Source organism: Bubalus kerabau, chromosome 1 (genome assembly GCF_029407905.1).
Source record: "Bubalus kerabau isolate K-KA32 ecotype Philippines breed swamp buffalo chromosome 1, PCC_UOA_SB_1v2, whole genome shotgun sequence".
NCBI lineage: Eukaryota > Metazoa > Chordata > Mammalia > Artiodactyla > Bovidae > Bubalus > Bubalus kerabau.
In genome coordinates this window covers 180008468-180027520 of record NC_073624.1, presented here as the reverse complement: position 1 = coordinate 180027520, position 19053 = coordinate 180008468, and the positions used below count along the sequence as shown (strand labels likewise).

The window sequence follows — 19053 nt, the reverse complement described above, 5'->3', positions numbered from 1 at the left end:
ATGATTTGAGGGCTTGGGCTTCTGGGGAGGAGCTCCAGGTGGGACTTAGCCGGCCTGGGGGAGGGGCGTGCCGGATCCCGCCCGCAGCCCGGCCAGGCTTTCCCACCTCAGGCCCAGGAGAAGCTGACCGAGTCCAACCAGAAGCTGGGGCTGCTTCGGGAGGCGCTGGAGCGGCGGCTTGGGGAGCTCCCCGCTGACCACCCGAAGGGGCGGCTGCTGCGCGAAGAGCTTGCCGCGGCTTCGTCCGCAGCCTTTAGCGCCCGCCTGGCCGGGCCGTTCCCCGCCACGCACTACAGCACCCTGAGCAAGCCTGCACCACTCACAGGTGGGTCCCGACACCTCCCCTGTCCTTCCCCGCTTCCGCCCCAAATCAGGACCCCACCCTCCTGGCTCTAGACTCCTGCCCCTCTGAGCCCCCAGCCCCAAACCTGCAACTGGGATCTTCATTCTCCCCAGTCCTGGATTCCCATTCCACTGTCCTCTCCCTTCTCCATTCACTCCAACCCTGTAGCCCTGCGCCCCATTTCCCTACGCCAGACAGACCCATGGACCCTAGACTTCCCACCCTACCTTGCCCTCCCAGAGACTTTTGCCCTCATCTCCCCATCCTTGATCCCTGGGTGGGGAAGATTCCCTGGAGATGGAAATGGCAACCCACTCTAGTATTCTTGTCTGGGAAATTCCATGGACAGAGGAGCCTGGTAGTCTGTAGTCCATGAGGTCGCAAAAGAGTCAGACACAACTGAGTGACTAAACAACAGCAGCAACAACAGTCCCATCCTCACTTTCCCCACCCCTCCCTGAAGGGCCCTGGCTTCTCTCTCCAGCCAGAGTTCAGTCTCATAGTTCCTCACTCGCAGAATCCTCAGTCCTGAACCTCTGACCCCCCACCCCCAGACTAGCCAGCCCCTCCCTTCTTAGATCCGTCAGCCACTACCTCCCCAGACCAGTCCTACCATAGACCCCAGCCCCAGGGTCAGACCTCAGACTAGCCTACTGAATCCTACCCTGGACCCCCCGAGTCCTACCTGGCTCACCCCTGCCTGGACCTCCGGCCTGCACTCTGAACTACTCTTCTGTCACTGAACCTCAGCATCTAGAGCTCTTCCCCAGACTGCCCCACCCCTCCCCCTTGTCCCCTGTTTCTCTCTTCTGGCACAGCCATCTCTGCAGCAGACCCCCTGCCTCACCCCAATTGTCCCTCACCAACTCCCACTTGCACGCTGGCCACTTCTGCACATGCCCACTTCACCTGCAGCCCTCGTCCTGCCCCAGATGTAACCCACCCCATGAGCCTGCCCCTCTCTCAGGGACCCTGGAGGTGCGTGTGGTGGGCTGCAGAGACCTTCCAGAGACCATCCCTTGGAACCCTTCACCTTCGGTGGGGGGGCCTGGGACCCCTGACAGCCGCACCCCCTTCCTGAGCCGCCCAGCCCGAGGTCTTTACAGCCGAACCGGAAGTCTCAGTGGCAGGAGCAGCCTCAAAGCGGAAGCCGAGAACACCAGTGAGTGGCACTGATGTCCGGGAGGGATGAGGTGGGGTAGGCTGGGGGTGGTCCCTGATTTCCCACAATGGTAACATTCTGAAAAAGTCGTTCATCACACTCATTAGGATGGATACTGTAAAATAGAACAAGATAAAATAACAGGTGTTAGGGAGGATGTGGAGAAGCTGGAAGGCTTCTACACTGTTGGCGGGAATGTAAAATTGTGTGGCCACCATGGAAAGCAGCATGGCAGGTCCTCAAATAATGAAACATAGAACTACCATAGATCCAGTATTCCTGCTTCTGAATGAATACTCAAAAGAGTTGGAAGCCAGATCTCCAAGAGATTTTGGTATACACCCATGTTCATAGCAGCATTATTCACAGTGGTCAAAAGGCAGAAAGAAGCAACCCAGTGTCTGTTGATGGATGAACGGATAAAAAAATTGTGGTCCATCCACACAGTGGATTCCAGAGAAGTCTATTCTATAGAAATCGATTCTATTCTATACAAATACATCTATAATGATGGTAAATTTTATGTTACGAGTTTTACCACAATGTGAAAAGAAGCGAATACATACGTTTAAAAGTATGAGTAGAAAAAGAATAACGCTAAAGTAACTGCCTACGTTACCACCACCCAGGTCAAGAAATAGAATTCTCTGGATTTTTCTGCCTTAAAAAAGGACATTCTGAAACACGCTACAACATGGATGAACTTGAGTACATAAGTGAAATAAACCAGCTGTAAAATGACAAGTGGGCTTCCCTGGTGGCTCAGTGGTAAAGAATCCGCCTGCCAGTGCAGGAGACACGAGTTTGATCCCGGAGTCAGGAAGATTCCCCGGAGAAGAAAAGGACAACCCACTCCAGTATCCTTGCCTGGGAAATCCCATGGACAGAGAAGCCTGGTGGGCTACAGTCCATGGGGTCACAAAACAGTCGGATATGACTTAGAAGCTAGCATGAGGGATACTTCTTGTCTTTTTGTTGTTGTTTAGTCACTAAGTTGTGTCCAACTCTTTTGCAACCCCATGAACTGTAATCCGCCAGACTCCTCGGTCCATGGGATTTCCCAGGCAAGAAAACTGGAGCGAGTTGCCATTTCCTTCTCCAAGGGATCTTCCCCACCCAGGGATTGAATCCCTGTGTTCAACCCATGTGCCTGCGCCTCCTGTATTGGTCGGCAAATTCTTTACCACTGAGCCACCTGGGAAGCCAACAAGTAGTATAGGAGTCTACTTATACGAAGTATCTACGTTGGTTACATTCATAGAGATGGAAAGAATAGTGGTTGCTAGTGGTTGAGGGGGAGGGGAAATGGAGAGTTATTGTTTACCCAGGGGGACGGAGTTTCAGTTGGGAAAGATGAAGAGTTCTGGAGATGGCGGTGGTGATGATTACACAACAGTATCAACGTCCTTGGTACCACTGAGCTGTATACTTGAAAATGATAATGATGGTAAATTTTATGTGAGTTTTACCACAATGTGAAAAGAAATGAATGCACACGTGTAAAAGTATGGATAAAAGAAGAATGACAATAGAGTAACCGCCTATGTTACCACCACCCAGGTCAAGAAATAGAATTCTCTGGAAGCCCTCTCATGCCCCCTCCTCAATTCCAGCCCCTTCCTCTGTCCTAGAGGTAGCTACTCTCCTCACTCTTACCGCTATCATTTCCTCGCTTTTCTTTGTAGTTTTAGCGCCCATGTACCATCTCAAAGCAATGCAGTTTAATTTGTCTGTGTTTGAACTGCACATATGTGGAATCATACAGAATGTATTCCATGGTAACGGCTTCTTTTCTTCAACGTTGTGTGGGAGATTTATTCATACCGTTGCATGAAATTATACTTCATTCATTTTTAGCCCGGTTTAATTGTCTTAGACTGAGCCATTTCAAATTGCTGTCTTTTTTTTTTTTTTTAGGTAAAAAATAGTTGAATATAAGAGATTTCATGCTTTAGCTAATAACCCTATATTACCATGTATATGTTAATTCATAGGCAGATGTTTCTAGTTTAGAGCTATTACGTAAGCATATTTATGCATCTCCCAATGTATACTTGCTGGCATTTTTTTAGATTGAATACTTAGGAATATATTGCTGGGATTTATATATAGAATAAAAGTGAATTTGGATCCCTGCCTCACACCACACACCAAAATCAACTGGAGATGGATTGAAGGGCTTAATGTGAAAGGCAGGACTGTAGAGCTTGGTCAGATAGCAAAGCAGAATATTATAGGGGAAGAGAGGATTTCTTTATTAATAAGATATAAGAGATTATCCTCCTCCCCAGAATCTCCTGACACCCTCCCCCCACCCCTGTTCCAGATGAGGTGAGCACTGTGCTCAAGCTGGATAACACAGTGGTGGGACAGACATCCTGGAAGCCGTGTGGCCCCAACGCCTGGGACCAGAGCTTTACCCTGGAACTGGAGAGGGTGAGTTAGGTGGGCGAGTGAGAGGGCTGGGAGGAGGAAGCGCCTGGGGCCTCAGGCACCCCAAGTGACAGCCCTCTTCTTCCCTGAGGCACGGGAATTGGAGTTGGCTGTGTTCTGGCGGGACCAGCGGGGCCTGTGTGCCCTCAAATTCCTGAAGTTGGAGGATTTCTTGGACAACGAGAGGCATGAGGTGCAGCTGGACATGGAACCTCAGGGCTGCCTGGTGGCTGAGGTACATACAGCCTGACCCCCACCCTGAGAAAATGCTTTTTTTTTTGTTTTTTTTTGGCTGTGCTGGGTCTTCGTTGCTGCTCAGGCTAGTCTTGAGTTGCGGCACATGTGGATTTCTAATTGCGTTGGCTTTTCTTGTGGAACACGGGTTCTAGGGTGCATGGGCTTCAGTAATTGCAGGATATGGGCTCAATAGTTCCAGCTCCTGGCCTCCAGAGCTCAGGCTTAGCAGTTGGGACACATGGGCTTAGTTGCTCTGCAGCATGTGGGATCTTCCCGGACCAGGGATCAAACACCTGTCTCCTGCCTTGGCAGGCGGATTCTTTACCACCAAGCCACCAGGAAAGCCCAGAAAAATGCTTTTTGTGTCTCTTTCTCCTGGTTTTCTAGAAGGGGAGGATGTGTTTTCCCCTTAGTCTCTGAACCTTGATAGGAAAGTACATTTAATTAGTCCCATGATGTATGACTAAAGTTGGGATTGGTTTCATTCTGAAACAAGATATTAAAAAAAGAAGAAGAAATAGCAAAATGTTGTCAAGCCAGAAAAGAAAAGCAAAACCAAGCAACGTATTATGGGGATTGCCATGAGAGCCACAGTTGAGCAGAGAGATTCCTTCCCCAGTGCTGTTGGGTGAGGGTCCTCATCAGGGGAGCCCACCCCCGACCCTCGGCACTATGGACATTTGGGCTGGGTAGGTCTTGGTTGCAGGGCTGCTCTGTGTACTGTGGGGTGCCGAGTCACATCCCCGGCCCCCACCCCCGGGATGCCAGTAGCAACCCCGCACAAGTTGTGACAACTAAAAATGCCTCCAGACATGGCCAGCAGCCCCTGGTCGAGAGCCATAGTCTAAATGACATTCCTAGCTGACCCCTTGTCGCGTGGCCAAGCCCTGTCCTAAGTGCTCTGCTGGCGCTGACTTATAAATCCTCACAAGAACCCGTGCAAGAGGGACCGCTACTAGTTACGCTTGACAGAGGAGGAACTGAGACACAGAAAGTCACTGGCCCCCTCATTTAACCAGAATTATTCTCAGAAATTCTTTAAATTTGCCCCTAAAATACTAATGTACCCTGTTTTATGTATTGGGCTGAACAGGAAGTTCGTTTGGGTTTTCTTGTAAGATCTTATAGAAACTCATAAAAACTTTTTGGCCAATCCAGTACACACACACACACGTATATAAATTGCTTCCCTGGTAGCTCTGATGGTAAAGAATCCGCCTGCAATGCGGGAGACCTGGGTTCAATCCCTGGGTTGGAAAGATCCCCTGGGGGAACAAATGGCAACCCGTTCCAGTATTCTTGCCTGGAGAGTTCTATGGGCAGAGGAGCCTTGTGGGTTACAGTCCATGGGGTCACAAAGAGTCAGACACGACTGAGTGACTAACACTTTCATTTCACATGTGTGTGTGTGTATACATATATGTATGTATGTATGTATAGATATATCTCCCCATGTCCTTAACCCTAGGGGAAAATTCTTTTTTTTTTTCATTTTGCTACTTGCTTAGATTTTTTTTTTTAATTTATTATTTATTTTGGCTGTGCTGGGTCTTCATTGCAGCTCTCGGGCTTCTCTAGTTGTGACGCCTGGGCTCTAGAGTGCTTGGGTTCAGTTGTTGTAATTTGTAGACTTGATTGCTGTATGTGGGATCTTTGTTTCCTGACCAGGGCTCAAACCTGGGCCCCCTGCATTGAGAGTGTGGAGTCTTATCCACTGGACCACCAGGAAAGTCCCCACCACTTGCTTAGATTTTTAAATACCAGTTTTCTTTGCAAAAAGATCAGACCATGTGAAAAAGATCAGAAATGTGAAAAAGAAACAGAATTCCCAGTGTAGGCATGCTAAGTCACTTCAGTCATATCCTACTCTTTGCAATGCTAGAGTCTTTGCAAGTCTAGCCCACCAGACTCCTCTGTCCATGGGATTCTCCAGGCAAGAATACTGGAGTGTGTTGTCATGCCCTCCTCCAGAGAATCTTCCTGACCCAGGGATCAAACCTGCATCTCTTATGTTTCTGGCATTGGCAGACGGGTTCTTTACCACTAGCTCAACCTGGGAAACCCTAGTATAAAAAATTCCCAGTGCACAGTATTATAAAAAACATCTGTATAATTAACTCTGTTTTCAGTAATGGGATAAATATCAAGAGAGTCATTGGGTTCTAGTGAGTTTAAAGATTAACATGAAAGAAGCTTTTCCTTGGCTGTGAAAGTTGTTCACTTGTGTCTCTCTGCGACCCCATGGACTATGCAGTCCATGGAATTCTCCAGGCCAGAATACTGGAGTGGGTAGCCTATCCCTTCTCCAGTGAATCTTCCCCACCCAAGGTCTCCTGCATTGCAGGTGGATTCTTTAGCAGCTGAGCTACCAGGGAAGCCTGTAGAGACCAAAAATCTATATTACTCTAAGTTTTCACTAGAAAATGCTTTCAGAATTTCAAAACATTAGTCACTTTTCACTAATTTCTAACTAATTTACTAATTCCTAAAAATATCTAGAAAAATTCTTGAAATAGTCAAGGGCTATCTTACTATCTGGGTAAAAATTCTTACATGATCTCGTAATCCAGGACCACAGAAGGAAAGGAGCAGAGAAGAGCTGACTTCACACGACAGGGCCATGAAATTATTCTTCTGTTAGGAGGACTGTCCAAAACCCAAGTGGACAGTAGTGGTGGGTGGCCAGGGGTGAGAGTGCTGAGGCAGTCCTGCTTGTCTTCAAGATTTACTTACTATTTTTTTTTTTAAGAAAGATTGTTGTTTCTTTTTAAAAAAAATGGTACTTATTTTTATTTTTGTCTTGGCTGAGTCTCTGTTGCTACTGGGGCTCTTCTCTAGTTGTGGCGGGCGGGCTTCTCATCGCCGTGGCTTCTCTAGTGACGGAGCACGGGCTCTGGAGCGCAGGCTTAGTAGTTGTGGCTCATGGGCTTAGCTGCCCGGCGGCATGTGGGATCTGCCTGGATCAGCTGTGTCTCCTGCATTGGCAGGCGAACTCTTTACCACCAGAGAAGCCCCCAGGGTTTACTTACAACATTCTATTTTGTCCTCCCCAAAGCACCATCCTGTAGAACCTTCTGCAGTTCTGTTGTCGATGAGCCTACAATAGTTGAGTTCTATCGTAGATGGAATTGTTCCGTGTCTGCGTCCTCCTATATAGTAGCCGCTAGCCACTTGAAGTCTGGCTAGTGTGGCTGGGGGACTGACGTTTTCAGTCAGCTTACATTTTACTTCATTTCAGTAGCCGCACGTGGCTAGAGGTGACCAGATCCGGGACACCCATAAAGTCACACGGTTCTATGAATTCAGCACCTTCCAGAAGATGTGATGCAGTTGGGAGAATTCCAGGAGACCAGTGGTTTCCCCACATGAGTGGACACCAGCATCATCACCTGGAAGGCTTGCTAGAACACACACTCCTGGGCTCCACCCCCAGGGTTTCTGATTCAGTGGGTCCAGGGTGGGTGGAGGTGCTGAGAATCTGCCTTTCCAGCAGGTTCCCAGGTGATGCTGGTGATGCTGGTCTGTGAACACAGGTGGGGAGGCAGGACACTAGAGGAAGGGTAGTTCCCATTTGTTGGAGTCGTCCGTAGGTCTTGTTGGATCAGAGTTGCTCCCCACCCCTAGAAGAGGGCCTGCTTGCCTGCCTGCTTCTTGCTTTTCCAGGGTGGCTTTCAAGAGGTGGTCCCGTCAAAGGATGGATTGGCTTTGTGACCCCTTAATACGCTGCATGGTACTCTGTGGTTGGATGCGATGCCACAGTGACTGGAACCCTGGAAATGTACGGGTGTGCACACCTATGACCCTGAAGCTTCCCCCAGCGAGATGCTAGAGGAGGGCCAGGGTCCTCACGCCAGCCCCTCCCCTCAGGTCACCTTCCGCAACCCTGTCATTGAGAGGATCCCCCGGCTCCGACGACAGAAGAAGATCTTCTCCAAGCAGCAAGGTGAGGGGGTGAACTGGGGCAGGGCAGAGACCAGGGGTGCCGCGCGTGTCACGGAGGCTAACGTCCACCCCCTCCCTCGCCCCTCCCCAGGGAAGGCATTTCAGCGCGCTAGGCAGATGAACATTGACGTCGCCACCTGGGTACGGCTGCTCCGCAGGCTCATCCCCAACGCCACAGCCACTGGTACCTTCAGCCCGGGGGCTTCACCAGGACCTGAGGCTCGGTCCACAGGGTAAGCGGGGGCGGGGCCCTGGGAGGCCCGCTGCCCCTGCCTGCTTTCCTGGGTGCCAGGTCTTAGATGCGCCTTCCTTCCTTGTGCCGCAGTGACATATCTGTGGAGAAGCTGAACCTTGGGACTGAGACAGACAGCTCACCCCAGAAGAGCCCTCTGGGTCCTCCTTCCAGCCCATCCAGTCTGGTGAGCACCCCACCTTGGCCCAGCTCAGGTTCCAAGCTCTCACCAGGAACTTCCTTGGTCACACAGCTCATCTCTGCCAGAGCTGGGGTCTCATTTTCTATCCCAGACAAACACATGAGCTCGGGAGCCAGGCCACGTGGGCCCCACTCCTGCTCTGTTGCCTATCTGTGTGACCCACGCCAAGCCGCTTTACCTCTTGGCGGTTAGCACACCACCCTGTAAAATGATCAAGTTTAAAACTCATGTCGATGACAGGAGTCAAGTTAGTGGTTTCCTCCAGGCAGTTTATTGACAGGAGGGTGGACTCAGGAGAGCCTGCCAGCATGATGAAAATGTTCTGAAGCTTGATCTAGGTCAGAGGGCAAGTACACTTTTTCTGGAAAGGACCATATCGTCAGTATCTTCAGCTTTGTGGGTCAGATGGGTCACAGTGATGTCTCGTCAATACCACTCTCATAGAAAGCAGCAAAACGTGATATAGACACAAAGGGGTGTGGCTGTGCACTGGGAAAGCCTTACTGAGTGTCATATCCCTTTCAGGAATCATAAACTATTTTTCTTCTTTTGATTTTTCTCCTCAACCCTTTAAAAACATAAAAATGATTCTTAGCTTACAGACTGTACAAAACTCGGAGTTTACCAACCCCTGGTGTAGCTTACAGGCATCTGGGTAGACACATATGTAAGAGCTGGTCCCATTACCCACCCCACTGAATGCATTTTATACCTCATTTTCTAAAAAATGGCAGCGATAATATTATATGCTTCATGGCATTAAATGAGATCATTAAATAGATGAATTTGGCAAAAAAAAAAAAATCCAGAAGTTGACTAACACTGAATGCTGGAGAGGATGCGGGAGAACAGGCAGGCAGTCAGTGGGAGGCATGTGAATCACTACATCTTCTTGGGAGGGCAAGCTGGTTGAGATAAAAATGGGTGTTATCTTGACCTAGATGTTCCACTCCTGGATATCTGTGATGGCCGTTCACACACATGCACACAAAAATGCTTGAATGAGTATAAAATACATCTAGAAAGGTACCCACGATATCATTAACAGCAGCTGGCTCTGGGAAGAGCAGCTGGGGCAGGAAAAACTGTATTTCCTATTGTTTACCTGTTTGCACTGGTTGGGCTTTTAAAACTATCTCTATAGTGGGAATGATGGACCAGTAGGTAAATGTTCTCCAATTTAATTTTTAATTTTGATTCTTCATTATATATTCATATGATGTAAAGAATTAGGTTGTTCCATAAGGCTGTTACCAATAAAGGCAATAGGTTAGAAGTATTAGAGCTTCAGCAACAGTCCTCCCAATGATTGTTCAGGGTTGATTTCCTTTAGGATTGACTGGTTTGATCTCCTTGCTGTCCAAGAGACTCTCAAGAGTCTTTTCTAGCACCACAATTCAAAGGCATCAGTTATTCAGCGCTCAGCCTTCCTTATGGTGCAGCTCTCACATCTGTACATGACTCTTGGAAAACACATAGTTTTGACTATACGGAGATGAGAGGTCAGACTGGAGATGGGTCATATCCATTGTGGTTATGGGTTATTGTACTCTGACCTCCTCTCTCTGTCACAGAGTTCTCCGATCCAGGCAACTACTACCACTCCCGAGCTGCCTTCAGAGACCCAGGAGACGCCAGGCCCCATGCTGTGCAGGTGACACCCCTCCCTTGGCCACCACCCACCACCCCTGCCCACTGTCCCTTCCCCACCAGTCCCGTCTTTCTGCAGCCCTCTGAGGAAGTCACCCCTGACCCTCGAGGATTTCAAGTTCCTGGCAGTGCTGGGCCGGGGTCACTTTGGGAAGGTGAGGTATGGGGGGGGTAAGGAGTTGGGGGGCTGGGGGTCCACACCCCAGGTCCTTAGACTGGCCACTAAGGCCACCCCTGTGACCACTGTGGTTTCAGGTGCTGCTCTCTGAATTCCGGCCCAGTGGGGAGCTGTTCGCCATCAAGGCTTTGAAGAAAGGGGACATTGTGGCCCGAGACGAGGTGGAGAGGTGGGGAGCCTGCTCATGCCCTCTGAGAACATCAGTCTTCTCTTCTGGGAAGTGGGAGACAGAGCACTCCCTTCCTGGGAGTTCTGTGAGAATGATTCATAACAATCATTCCTACTTACTAAGCTAGTTGTCATTGAGTTGCTAAGTTGTATCTGACTCTTTTGCAACCCCGTGTAGCCCTTCAGGCTCCTCTGTCCATGGGATTTCCCAGGCAAGAATACTGGAGTGGGTTGCCACTTCCTTCTCCAGGGGATCTTCCCGACCCAGGGATCGAACCCGGGTCTCCTGCATCGCAGGTAGTCTCTTGCATTGCAGGCATATTCTTTTACCGACTGAGCCACCAGTATTTAATGACGCTTAGCAAGCACCCATCATGTCCTTTACATTCAGTAACTCCTTCCTCACAACAGCTCTAAGAGGTCAACACTGTTATGGTCCCAGTTCTGATGGCACAGAGAAATTGAGCCAATTGCCCAAGGTCACATAGCCAGTAAGCAGCAGGTCTGGGATTTGAACTTAGGGACTTGGGTTCTGAAGCCTGTGCTATTAATGGTGCCATGTACTGACTCTGCTTTGGGGTCAGGACCCTGAGTTCAAATCCTGCCTCTGCTACAGATGTGCATAGAAACCTTTGAGTGTTCACTTTACCCTCTGAATCTCAGCCTCCCCATCTATAAAAGGGGAGTAATCCTTTCTTGCAGGGTTGCTGGGTGGATTGAATGGGAGGATGCCTCTAGATCATTCTGCAGAGTGCCTTGCGCCCTGTAAATGCCCAGTAGAGGCACTGAGATAGTCCCAGTCTTCTTGACATCCCTTTATTAACCAGGAATCCGACTTAGACAGGCTTAAGCAAATAGAGGAATTTATTGCTCTGGATCAGAAAAGTCCAGGGGTGGACTACCTTCAGGCATGGCTGTATCCAGGTGCTCAGTTGACGTCTCTCACTTCTGCTTTTATCTGTGTGGGCTTTGCTTGTACTCCCCTCATAGGGTCAGAGATACCTCCTGCTTTAGCACTTTAGGGCTCATCTGCCAGCTTTGGCTCTTCTCCCTTATTCATTCTAGCAGAAATCTTGAGTTTGAACCCATTGGCTTGGCTTGCCCGTTCATGAACCATTCCTGGCCTGGGAGATGGGGTGCTCTGAAGGGAAGTAACAGTTCCCCTGGTGGTTTCCCAAAAGGAAGTCAGGGGACTGTTACTAGGACAATGGATGGATTCTGGGTGCCTCTTGAGCAGGTTCAGACGCATTAAGCAACTTGCCCAAGTGTGCACAGCCATTCAAGGCCCTTGAGCAAACATCTGATGATTGAAGACTAGGGAATGACAGGAGTCCGGGGTAGTGAGCTGCTGTGTTCTCTGACCCCCATCCCCCTCCCCCCTGCCCTGCCCAGCCTGATGTGTGAGAAGCGGATCTTGGCAGCTGTGACCAATGCGGGACACCCCTTTTTGGTGAACCTGTTTGGCTGTTTCCAGACACCAGAGCATGTATGCTTCGTGATGGAGTACTCAGCTGGCGGGGACCTGATGCTGCACATCCACAGTGATGTGTTCTCGGAGCCCCGTGCTGTGTGAGCCCGGCACCCTGCCTCCCCACACCTCCTGGAGTTACGGGGGACTGCGGGGGGCTTTTGACGATGTGGGAGCCTTCTGTGACCCTCCTACCTTGCCTGGAGACCCGGCTCCCTCATACCAGCCTCTCTCTGCAGCTTTTATTCGGCCTGTGTGGTGCTGGGGCTGCAGTTTCTCCATGAACACAAGATTGTCTACAGGTGTGTGTGCGTGTGTGGGTTCACGCCTGTGGGCTCGTGCATACATGCACATACCCGCTTTGCCCACTGGGGGGCCCTCAGGCTTCAGGCAGAACCCACATCCCCACTCATCCCTCCTTACATTCTTCCACCCCCTCTCACAGGGACCTGAAGTTGGACAATTTGCTTCTGGACACCGAGGGCTATGTCAAGATTGCAGACTTTGGCCTCTGCAAGGAGGGTGAGAGGCGGGGTTCGGATCTGCGGGGCTGACTTCTGGGGTTCAGACAGAGAGGGGAGATAATGGAGCCCCCCAGCCCCACCTGGCTTACCTTACTGGGTTCCTAGGGCTGGCTGTCTAGACCACCCCATGCTGGGCTGGGCTAGAGCTGTGACCTCCCCCATAACCTCACGTGGCCTTGCTACCCCCGCCCCCCAGGGATGGGCTATGGGGACCGGACCAGCACTTTCTGCGGGACCCCAGAGTTCCTGGCACCTGAGGTGCTGACGGACACGTCGTACACTCGTGCGGTGGACTGGTGGGGACTGGGTGTGTTACTCTATGAAATGCTGGTTGGTGAGGTGAGATCCCAGGCGCTCCACCCTGCCTGTCCCTGGTAACCTGAGTGTGTGCTGGTGAGGTGGGAGGGTTGTTTAATCACTAAGTCATGCCCAACTCTGTGACACTGTGGACTGTACCCTGCCAAGCTCCTCTGCCCATGGGATTTTCCAGGCAAGAACACAGGAGTGGGTTGCCATTTCCTTCTCCAGGGAATCTTCTGACCTAGAGATCAAACTTGCATCTCCTGCATTGGCAGGCGGGTTCTTTGCTGCTGATCCAGCAGGGGGGCCAGTAGGAGGAGGGTGTCAGATTCACCCTCCACTATGGGCTGGCTGATTGAGGACAAGTAGCTCTGCCTCCTTGGCCTCAGTTTCTGCATCTGTAAATTGGGGTCCTTCCCCTCTCAAGTGAGCCGTGTCAAAGTACAGCTAGAGCCCTGGGTGAATGGAACCAGGTGTGGTATGGTCAGAGGGGCCTAATTCATCCAAGCTCTCCTTGTCCCAGTCCCCATTCCCAGGGGACGATGAGGAGGAGGTATTTGACAGCATTGTCAATGATGAGGTTCGCTACCCCCGCTTCCTGTCAGCTGAAGCCATTGGCATCATGCGCAGGGTAAGGACCCCTGCCCAACTCGGGGTGAGCCAGGAGAAGTGACCCTGGGGCTGGGAAGGGGAACGCTAACATGGAACTCCCTCCACCCAGCTGCTGCGGAGGAATCCAGAGCGGAGGTTGGGATCCAGTGAGAGGGACGCTGAGGATGTGAAAAAACAGCCTTTCTTCAGGGTGAAGTCTCCCACCCCCAGGACCCATTCCCCCATGCCCAAGACCTAGTGGCTGCACGTCCAACGTTGTTACCTCCCCTCAACACCCACCTGCCTTTGCTTCCTCCCATTTACCCCCACTGACCTTCCTACACCCACCCAAGTTAACTGCAGGCTGGCCTGTTGGGAGCACTGCTGTGTCGGAGCCCAGCTGCCGCCCCTCCCCATACACTCATGCTGTAACCCTTCCTGAGCTCCCAGCATGCCCTCCCCCCCCCACCTCTGTCGTGTGACTCTATGTTGATTCTCAAAGACCCAGACTTACGTCGCAAGGAGCAGACACTCCTGTGGTCTGCCCCGAGCCTCCCCTGGTGACCTCTCCCCTTCCTCACCCTGCAGACCCTGGGCTGGGATGCCCTGCTGGCCCGGCGCCTGCCGCCGCCTTTCGTACCCACGCTGGCCGGCCGCACTGATGTCAGCAACTTTGACGAGGAATTCACAGGGGAGGCCCCCACGCTGAGCCCACCCCGCGACGCACGGCCCCTCACAGCCACTGAACAGGCGGCCTTCCGGGACTTCGACTTTGTGGCTGGGAGCTGCTAGCCCCCTCCCCCACCCCTGCCCTCACCGAGCTGTTAGTAGTTTTTAAAAAGGCCTTTGGGGTTTGCCCCATCCATGCATCCTGTTTCTTTTTGTGCACAGTGATGATGGGGGCGGGGAGGAGTGCTTGGAGGTGGGAAGAGTTGGGAAGGGAAGCAATGGGTGGCTGGCGGTGTAGGGAGTGATGGGGAGATGCCCTGGTGGGGGGTCATATGAAGAGGGGCCAAGGGATGGTGGAGACTCAGGCCTGTGACGGGTGGAGAGCCTAGGTGGGCTGCGATGGGAGAGGGTTCAGAGTTGTGTAGAGTCCCGTGATGGGGCGTGACTTGTGGGTAGGGACTTGGGGTTGTGTTGGGGGACCTCAGGGCCACAATGAGTGAATGGTTGTGGGAGTCATTCCTGATGGCGACAGGGGCGACTAGCGTCCCCAGACCCTCTTGCTCTGCTCCCAGCGGAGCTCCCCCCAGGACTGCGACCATGGCGTTTCGCGCATGCTCCTGCGACTCCCGCTCTGCATCTCTGTGCCCCCGCGTGGCAAGTTCAAGAACTGCACACCCCGGAGGCTTACACAGCGCCTCTGCCGCCTCCGCGCGGCCACCAGGGTGCTGCAGCCCAGACAGGACCCACCGCCCTGGGCTTGTCGGCAAAAAGATTTCATTCCCCGAAGTCTTTGCCCTGCGGACCTGAGGCCGGTCCCGGGTGGTCTGGCTTAGACACCGGGTGTGCCTAAAAAGAACTGAGGCCACTGTGCCGAGAACTGCGCAGCGAGCTGGCCTCCCAAGTGCTCTTGTTTAGGCCCAGCCCTCCATGGCTGCCCTTGGCGCCTGCCCTTGAAGGCAGCAGGCGAAGCAGTTGGCGAAGCACTGCTTGGCGCAGCAAGATGTACACCCAGGGGTCCAGAATCTGGTTCCACGAGGCGAGGCGCACGGCCAAAAACAGCGGCCGCTGCAGGGAGCTGGAGCCCCAGCCTGCGACAGCCAGCACCACCACCACCTGCGGGAAAAGGTGGTGTGAGCGGTGGGGCGGTGTAAGAAAAGGGGTCTGGGGAAGGGTAGGGTTGGGATGGGTGGGAGTGTGCCTGGGAAGTAAGGGGGCTGTGAGGAGGGACGCAATGTAAAAGTAAGTGGGAGTCTAATTGGGAAGGAGCTATGGAGAGGGGGGTGGGGGCAAGCAGGGCCTTACAGAGCATGGCAGAAGCAAAGGCCTTCATTGGGTGTGCGCTCAGGCGAGAAAGAAGTCCCAGATACCCCAAAGGACAGAGGATGGAAGAAAAGGCTTCCCTGGTGCCTCAGTGGTAAAGAATCTGCTTGCCAATGCAGGAGACGCGGGTTCGATCCCTGGTCTGGAAAGATTTCCCACATGCCAGCTGGGAGGCTAAGCCAGAGCACCACAACCCCTGAGCCTGTGCTCTGGAGCCTGGAAGCTGCAACTGTTGAGCCCACATGCCTCTTCTACTGAAGCCCATGCATCCTAGAGCCCGCACCAGGCAATAAGACACTGGGCAAAAGAGAAGCCCGCACACCACGAGAGAAAAAGCCGAGAAGCAACTAACAGCCAGCACGGCCAATAATAAAATAGGGGAAAAAAAGGAAAGAGGTGGTGATGCTAGAAGGGAGCTAGGGAATGAAGGCACTTAGGAGGGTGGGGTTGGAAGGGGAGGCTTGCCTGGATCCGGTGACCTATACAGACCCCAGGAAGGAGTAAGACAAGGGGCCTGGAAAGAGTGGGACGTCAGAGGGAGAGAACAAAGGGTGGACTCTGGCAGGTGGGGGCAAAAGGGCAGAGCGCTGGCTGGGTCAGGGAGAAAGTACACAATGGAAAAGGGTGGGAGGGGTCACGGAGGGCGTGGGAAGGAGCAAGGTTGGAGTGGACCTGTGCGCCCCTCACCAGCAAGGGACTCCAGCAGATACATGACACCACCATGATGCCTACGAGCTGGCCCACCATTTCCACGTCGTGGGCGCGGGCTCTGCGTGAGGAGCCACGGCCCGGAGAGCCGCCCGGGGCGGCGGATGCTGAAGCGACGGACGAGGCGGACGAAGCGGAGGCCGAGCGGGGTCCGCGCCCTCCCCAGTGACGGCGGCTGTCGGGGCCTCCTCCGGCTGGGAAGTGCCGTCGAGAGCGGCGGCGCCGCCAACGGGCGCGCAGCAGGGCCAGGCCGCTGAGCGTGTTGCACAGGAGCGCGGCGAGCAACGAAGCCAAGCCAAGGCCGGCGAAGAGGCCGGCGAGCAGCGCCTGGCGCCAGCCTCCCGCCGGGCCCAGCCCGATGAAGCACCACGTGCCGGGGTACTGCAGCTCATAGCGGCCTACGCGCGCCAGCGGCAGCAGCGCCACGGCCAAGGCCACGGCGGCCAGCGCTGCCAGAGCCAGCCGCGCACGGGCCACCGAGACGCGGGCTGCGTGCAACAGCGGCCGCGTGACGCCCACGCAGCGCTCCACGGCCATGCCGCAGCCCAGCAGCAGCGGGCACAGGCCGAAGAAGACCATGCAGCCGCCCAGGAAGTGGCAGGCGCCGCCAGCAGGCGCGCGCCCCGCCGCGTACAGGCGCAGCACCAGCGCACCCGGGATCACGTGGCCCGCCAGGTCCGTGGCCAGCAGGCTGGCGACGAACAGCAGGAAGGTGGCTGCTGAGCGGCGGCGCCGCAGACGGCCCGCGGCCTGCGCCAGAAGCCCCAGCGCCAGCACGTTGGACACGGCGCCCAGCGTCATGGAGAAGATGGGCAGCGCGGGCGATGCGCCCGCCAAGCCCAACGGTGGTCCGGCGGACGTGTTGGGGGCCCCGGGTGCCGTGCACGTGGTCGCCTCGCCCGCCAGGCTCAGGTTGAGGGGCCCACAAGGGCTCATGTCAGGTGCTGGGGGTGGGGCTGGGAAGAGGAGAGAAGGAGAAGGTGAAGTCTTGCCGTTGGCCTGGACCAGCTGGTTCTCCCCTCCCAGATCATCCCGACCCATTTGACTTTATAAGAGTTCTCTTAGGGACCCTGTACCCATGGCAACTCTAAATGACTCTGGCTGCCCGAAGCCTGATCCAGTTCTCCTCCGCTGCCCCGAATCGGCGGATCTCTCGCTCCAGGCTCCAGTCGGCCCCCACTGCACCCCTTCTCTGATCATCAGGGCTCACCTGGCTTCAATCCACCTGTCTCCAACCCCACTTCTGAGCCTTACCCACCCACCAGACACCCACCTTCCATTTTGACACCACCACAAATTCCTGGGCCCCCAGCCCTCTCTGGTAACCATTAACCCATTTCTGATCCCAGGGCCCCACCTGACCTCACTGCCCCATCTCTGACCATCACCCTTTACTCTGTCCCCACCCTACATGCTCACAGCCCACCTCTCCCACCATGGGCACATCGCTTCCCCCCACACTACCCCCCGGGCCAATTCCCTGTCCCCTCAGCCCCCATCTTTGTCCCCATCACTCCATCTCTGTCCTCAAGGCCCCATCTCTGTGCCCACAGACCTGCCCCTTCGGCACCTCTGGCCTGTCCTCAGAGCCCCAGCCCTGCGCCCCACACTCCCACCTCTGAGCTCTCCTGCTGTCTCCCACCCAGACCCTACCTCTGACCACTGCTGCCACCCCTTGGCTGCCCAGTTTCCTCCTGCTGGCTCCCCACCCCCTGCCCCAGAGGCCTCAAGGCTGACCCATCACCATCCCTTCCTTGATACCCCCTGGTGAGGGCTGAGAGGGCAGAACTGCTAGGTCTTCTGGAAAGAGAGGCCAGACAGAGGATAAGATCAACTGGGACAGACAGATGGGCTGAGAGTCAAAGAACACAGGAAGCACAGGCTGGGGGTACCCCATCCTTCCATGCCTGCCTCCCCCAGTGACGGTCCTCAGGCCCAAGCCTTCTTACCCAGTGCTGCCTTGGACGCAGGGTCCCCATCGCCTGCCGTTTGGCCCCTGCTGCTCCGCTGCCCAGCTGCACCCCAGCCTGCTGCGCTGCTCTCCGGCAGGCCGCTCCCTCCCCCCTCCCTCCCTCCTGGGGCGGCTCCTCCGCTCCCTGCCTCCTCCCGCTGCCCACTCCAGCCTCCAGGGGCCGTTCCACTCGGTGTATGCCTTCGGGGGACCTGGGTTGGCAGGGACCACCACCCCCCCGCGCTCCTGGCAATGGTCAGGGACCACTCCCAGACCTTAGCTCCCCTCCTGAGTAAGTGGGGGCCTCCAGGAAGTTGGCCTGTCCTCCCTGCCCCGTGACCCTCTTCCCCTGGTGGGACGGGAGCAGCCCCCTTCCCCGCCCCCCAGGCGTGGGCCTCTTGCCTGCCTCATTAATAAAGCGGATAAAATCTAAACACTGGAAAATGTGAGTGTCGCCCAGGGCAGGCGGGAGTGGCTTAGGGGGGCTGCCGCTACCCCCAGCAGGGCTGTGAGGTGGGAGAGCGAGCCCTGAGTGGGGCCAGTGGCAGCCCCTTGCCCTGCCAGTGCCTTCCTGGATGCTGGGTGGGTGGTGGTGGGCAGAGCCTTGGGTGGATCAGTTTGGATCAGGTCCAGCCAGCCTAGGAGATCCGCCCATTATTTACACAGGGGCTTAAAGCCTAGGCGTGCAGCCAGTCATCCCCCAGGAAGGGAGAGGGAGGAGGAGGCCGAAGCGGGGCAGGGGGACCAGGAGGTGTGGTGACTGGTAAGCGGTCTCCTAGATCCTGCTCTAGGATGCGGTCCCAAGTCACACACACAGCCACAGTTGTGGGCACACAGCTGCATCCTCACCTCCTGCCCCAAGAAGCAGAATCACATCCTGCAGGGGCACATGTGCGCATGCATGCGCGCGCGCACACACAATGGTCTCACACCCAAACATACACAATTGTATCCCTTAACATTCCAAGACCCCGC

At 54.2% G+C, this 19053-nt stretch overlaps 2 protein-coding genes across 2 annotated transcripts in view; one reads left to right on the top strand and one right to left on the bottom strand.

Moving 5' to 3' along the window:
• PKN1 (protein kinase N1) overlaps nt 1-14291 on the top strand; it is a 28755-nt gene extending 14464 nt beyond the window's left edge. Inside the window, exons 6-22 of the mRNA XM_055542786.1 lie at nt 112-325; nt 1311-1505; nt 3832-3941; nt 4030-4173; nt 8043-8118; nt 8209-8350; nt 8443-8536; nt 10126-10205; nt 10281-10356; nt 10457-10548; nt 11940-12116; nt 12255-12317; nt 12461-12537; nt 12736-12878; nt 13363-13470; nt 13561-13641; nt 14019-14291. Of these exons, the coding sequence (XP_055398761.1) occupies nt 112-325; nt 1311-1505; nt 3832-3941; nt 4030-4173; nt 8043-8118; nt 8209-8350; nt 8443-8536; nt 10126-10205; nt 10281-10356; nt 10457-10548; nt 11940-12116; nt 12255-12317; nt 12461-12537; nt 12736-12878; nt 13363-13470; nt 13561-13641; nt 14019-14222 (2076 nt within the window). The 3' untranslated portion in view covers nt 14223-14291. The remainder of the gene's footprint in view (nt 1-111; nt 326-1310; nt 1506-3831; nt 3942-4029; nt 4174-8042; nt 8119-8208; nt 8351-8442; nt 8537-10125; nt 10206-10280; nt 10357-10456; nt 10549-11939; nt 12117-12254; nt 12318-12460; nt 12538-12735; nt 12879-13362; nt 13471-13560; nt 13642-14018) is intronic.
• Nucleotides 14292-14945: 654 nt separating this feature from the next.
• Nucleotides 14946-17070, bottom strand: PTGER1 (prostaglandin E receptor 1). Its single transcript, XM_055542945.1, has 2 exons — nt 16107-17070; nt 14946-15212 (listed from the first exon to the last, which is right to left on the bottom strand). Exons 1-2 carry the CDS (start codon nt 17061-17063, stop codon nt 14946-14948), a joined length of 1224 nt encoding a protein of 407 aa, XP_055398920.1. The 5' UTR covers nt 17064-17070.
• Nucleotides 17071-19053: the final 1983 nt, after the last annotated feature.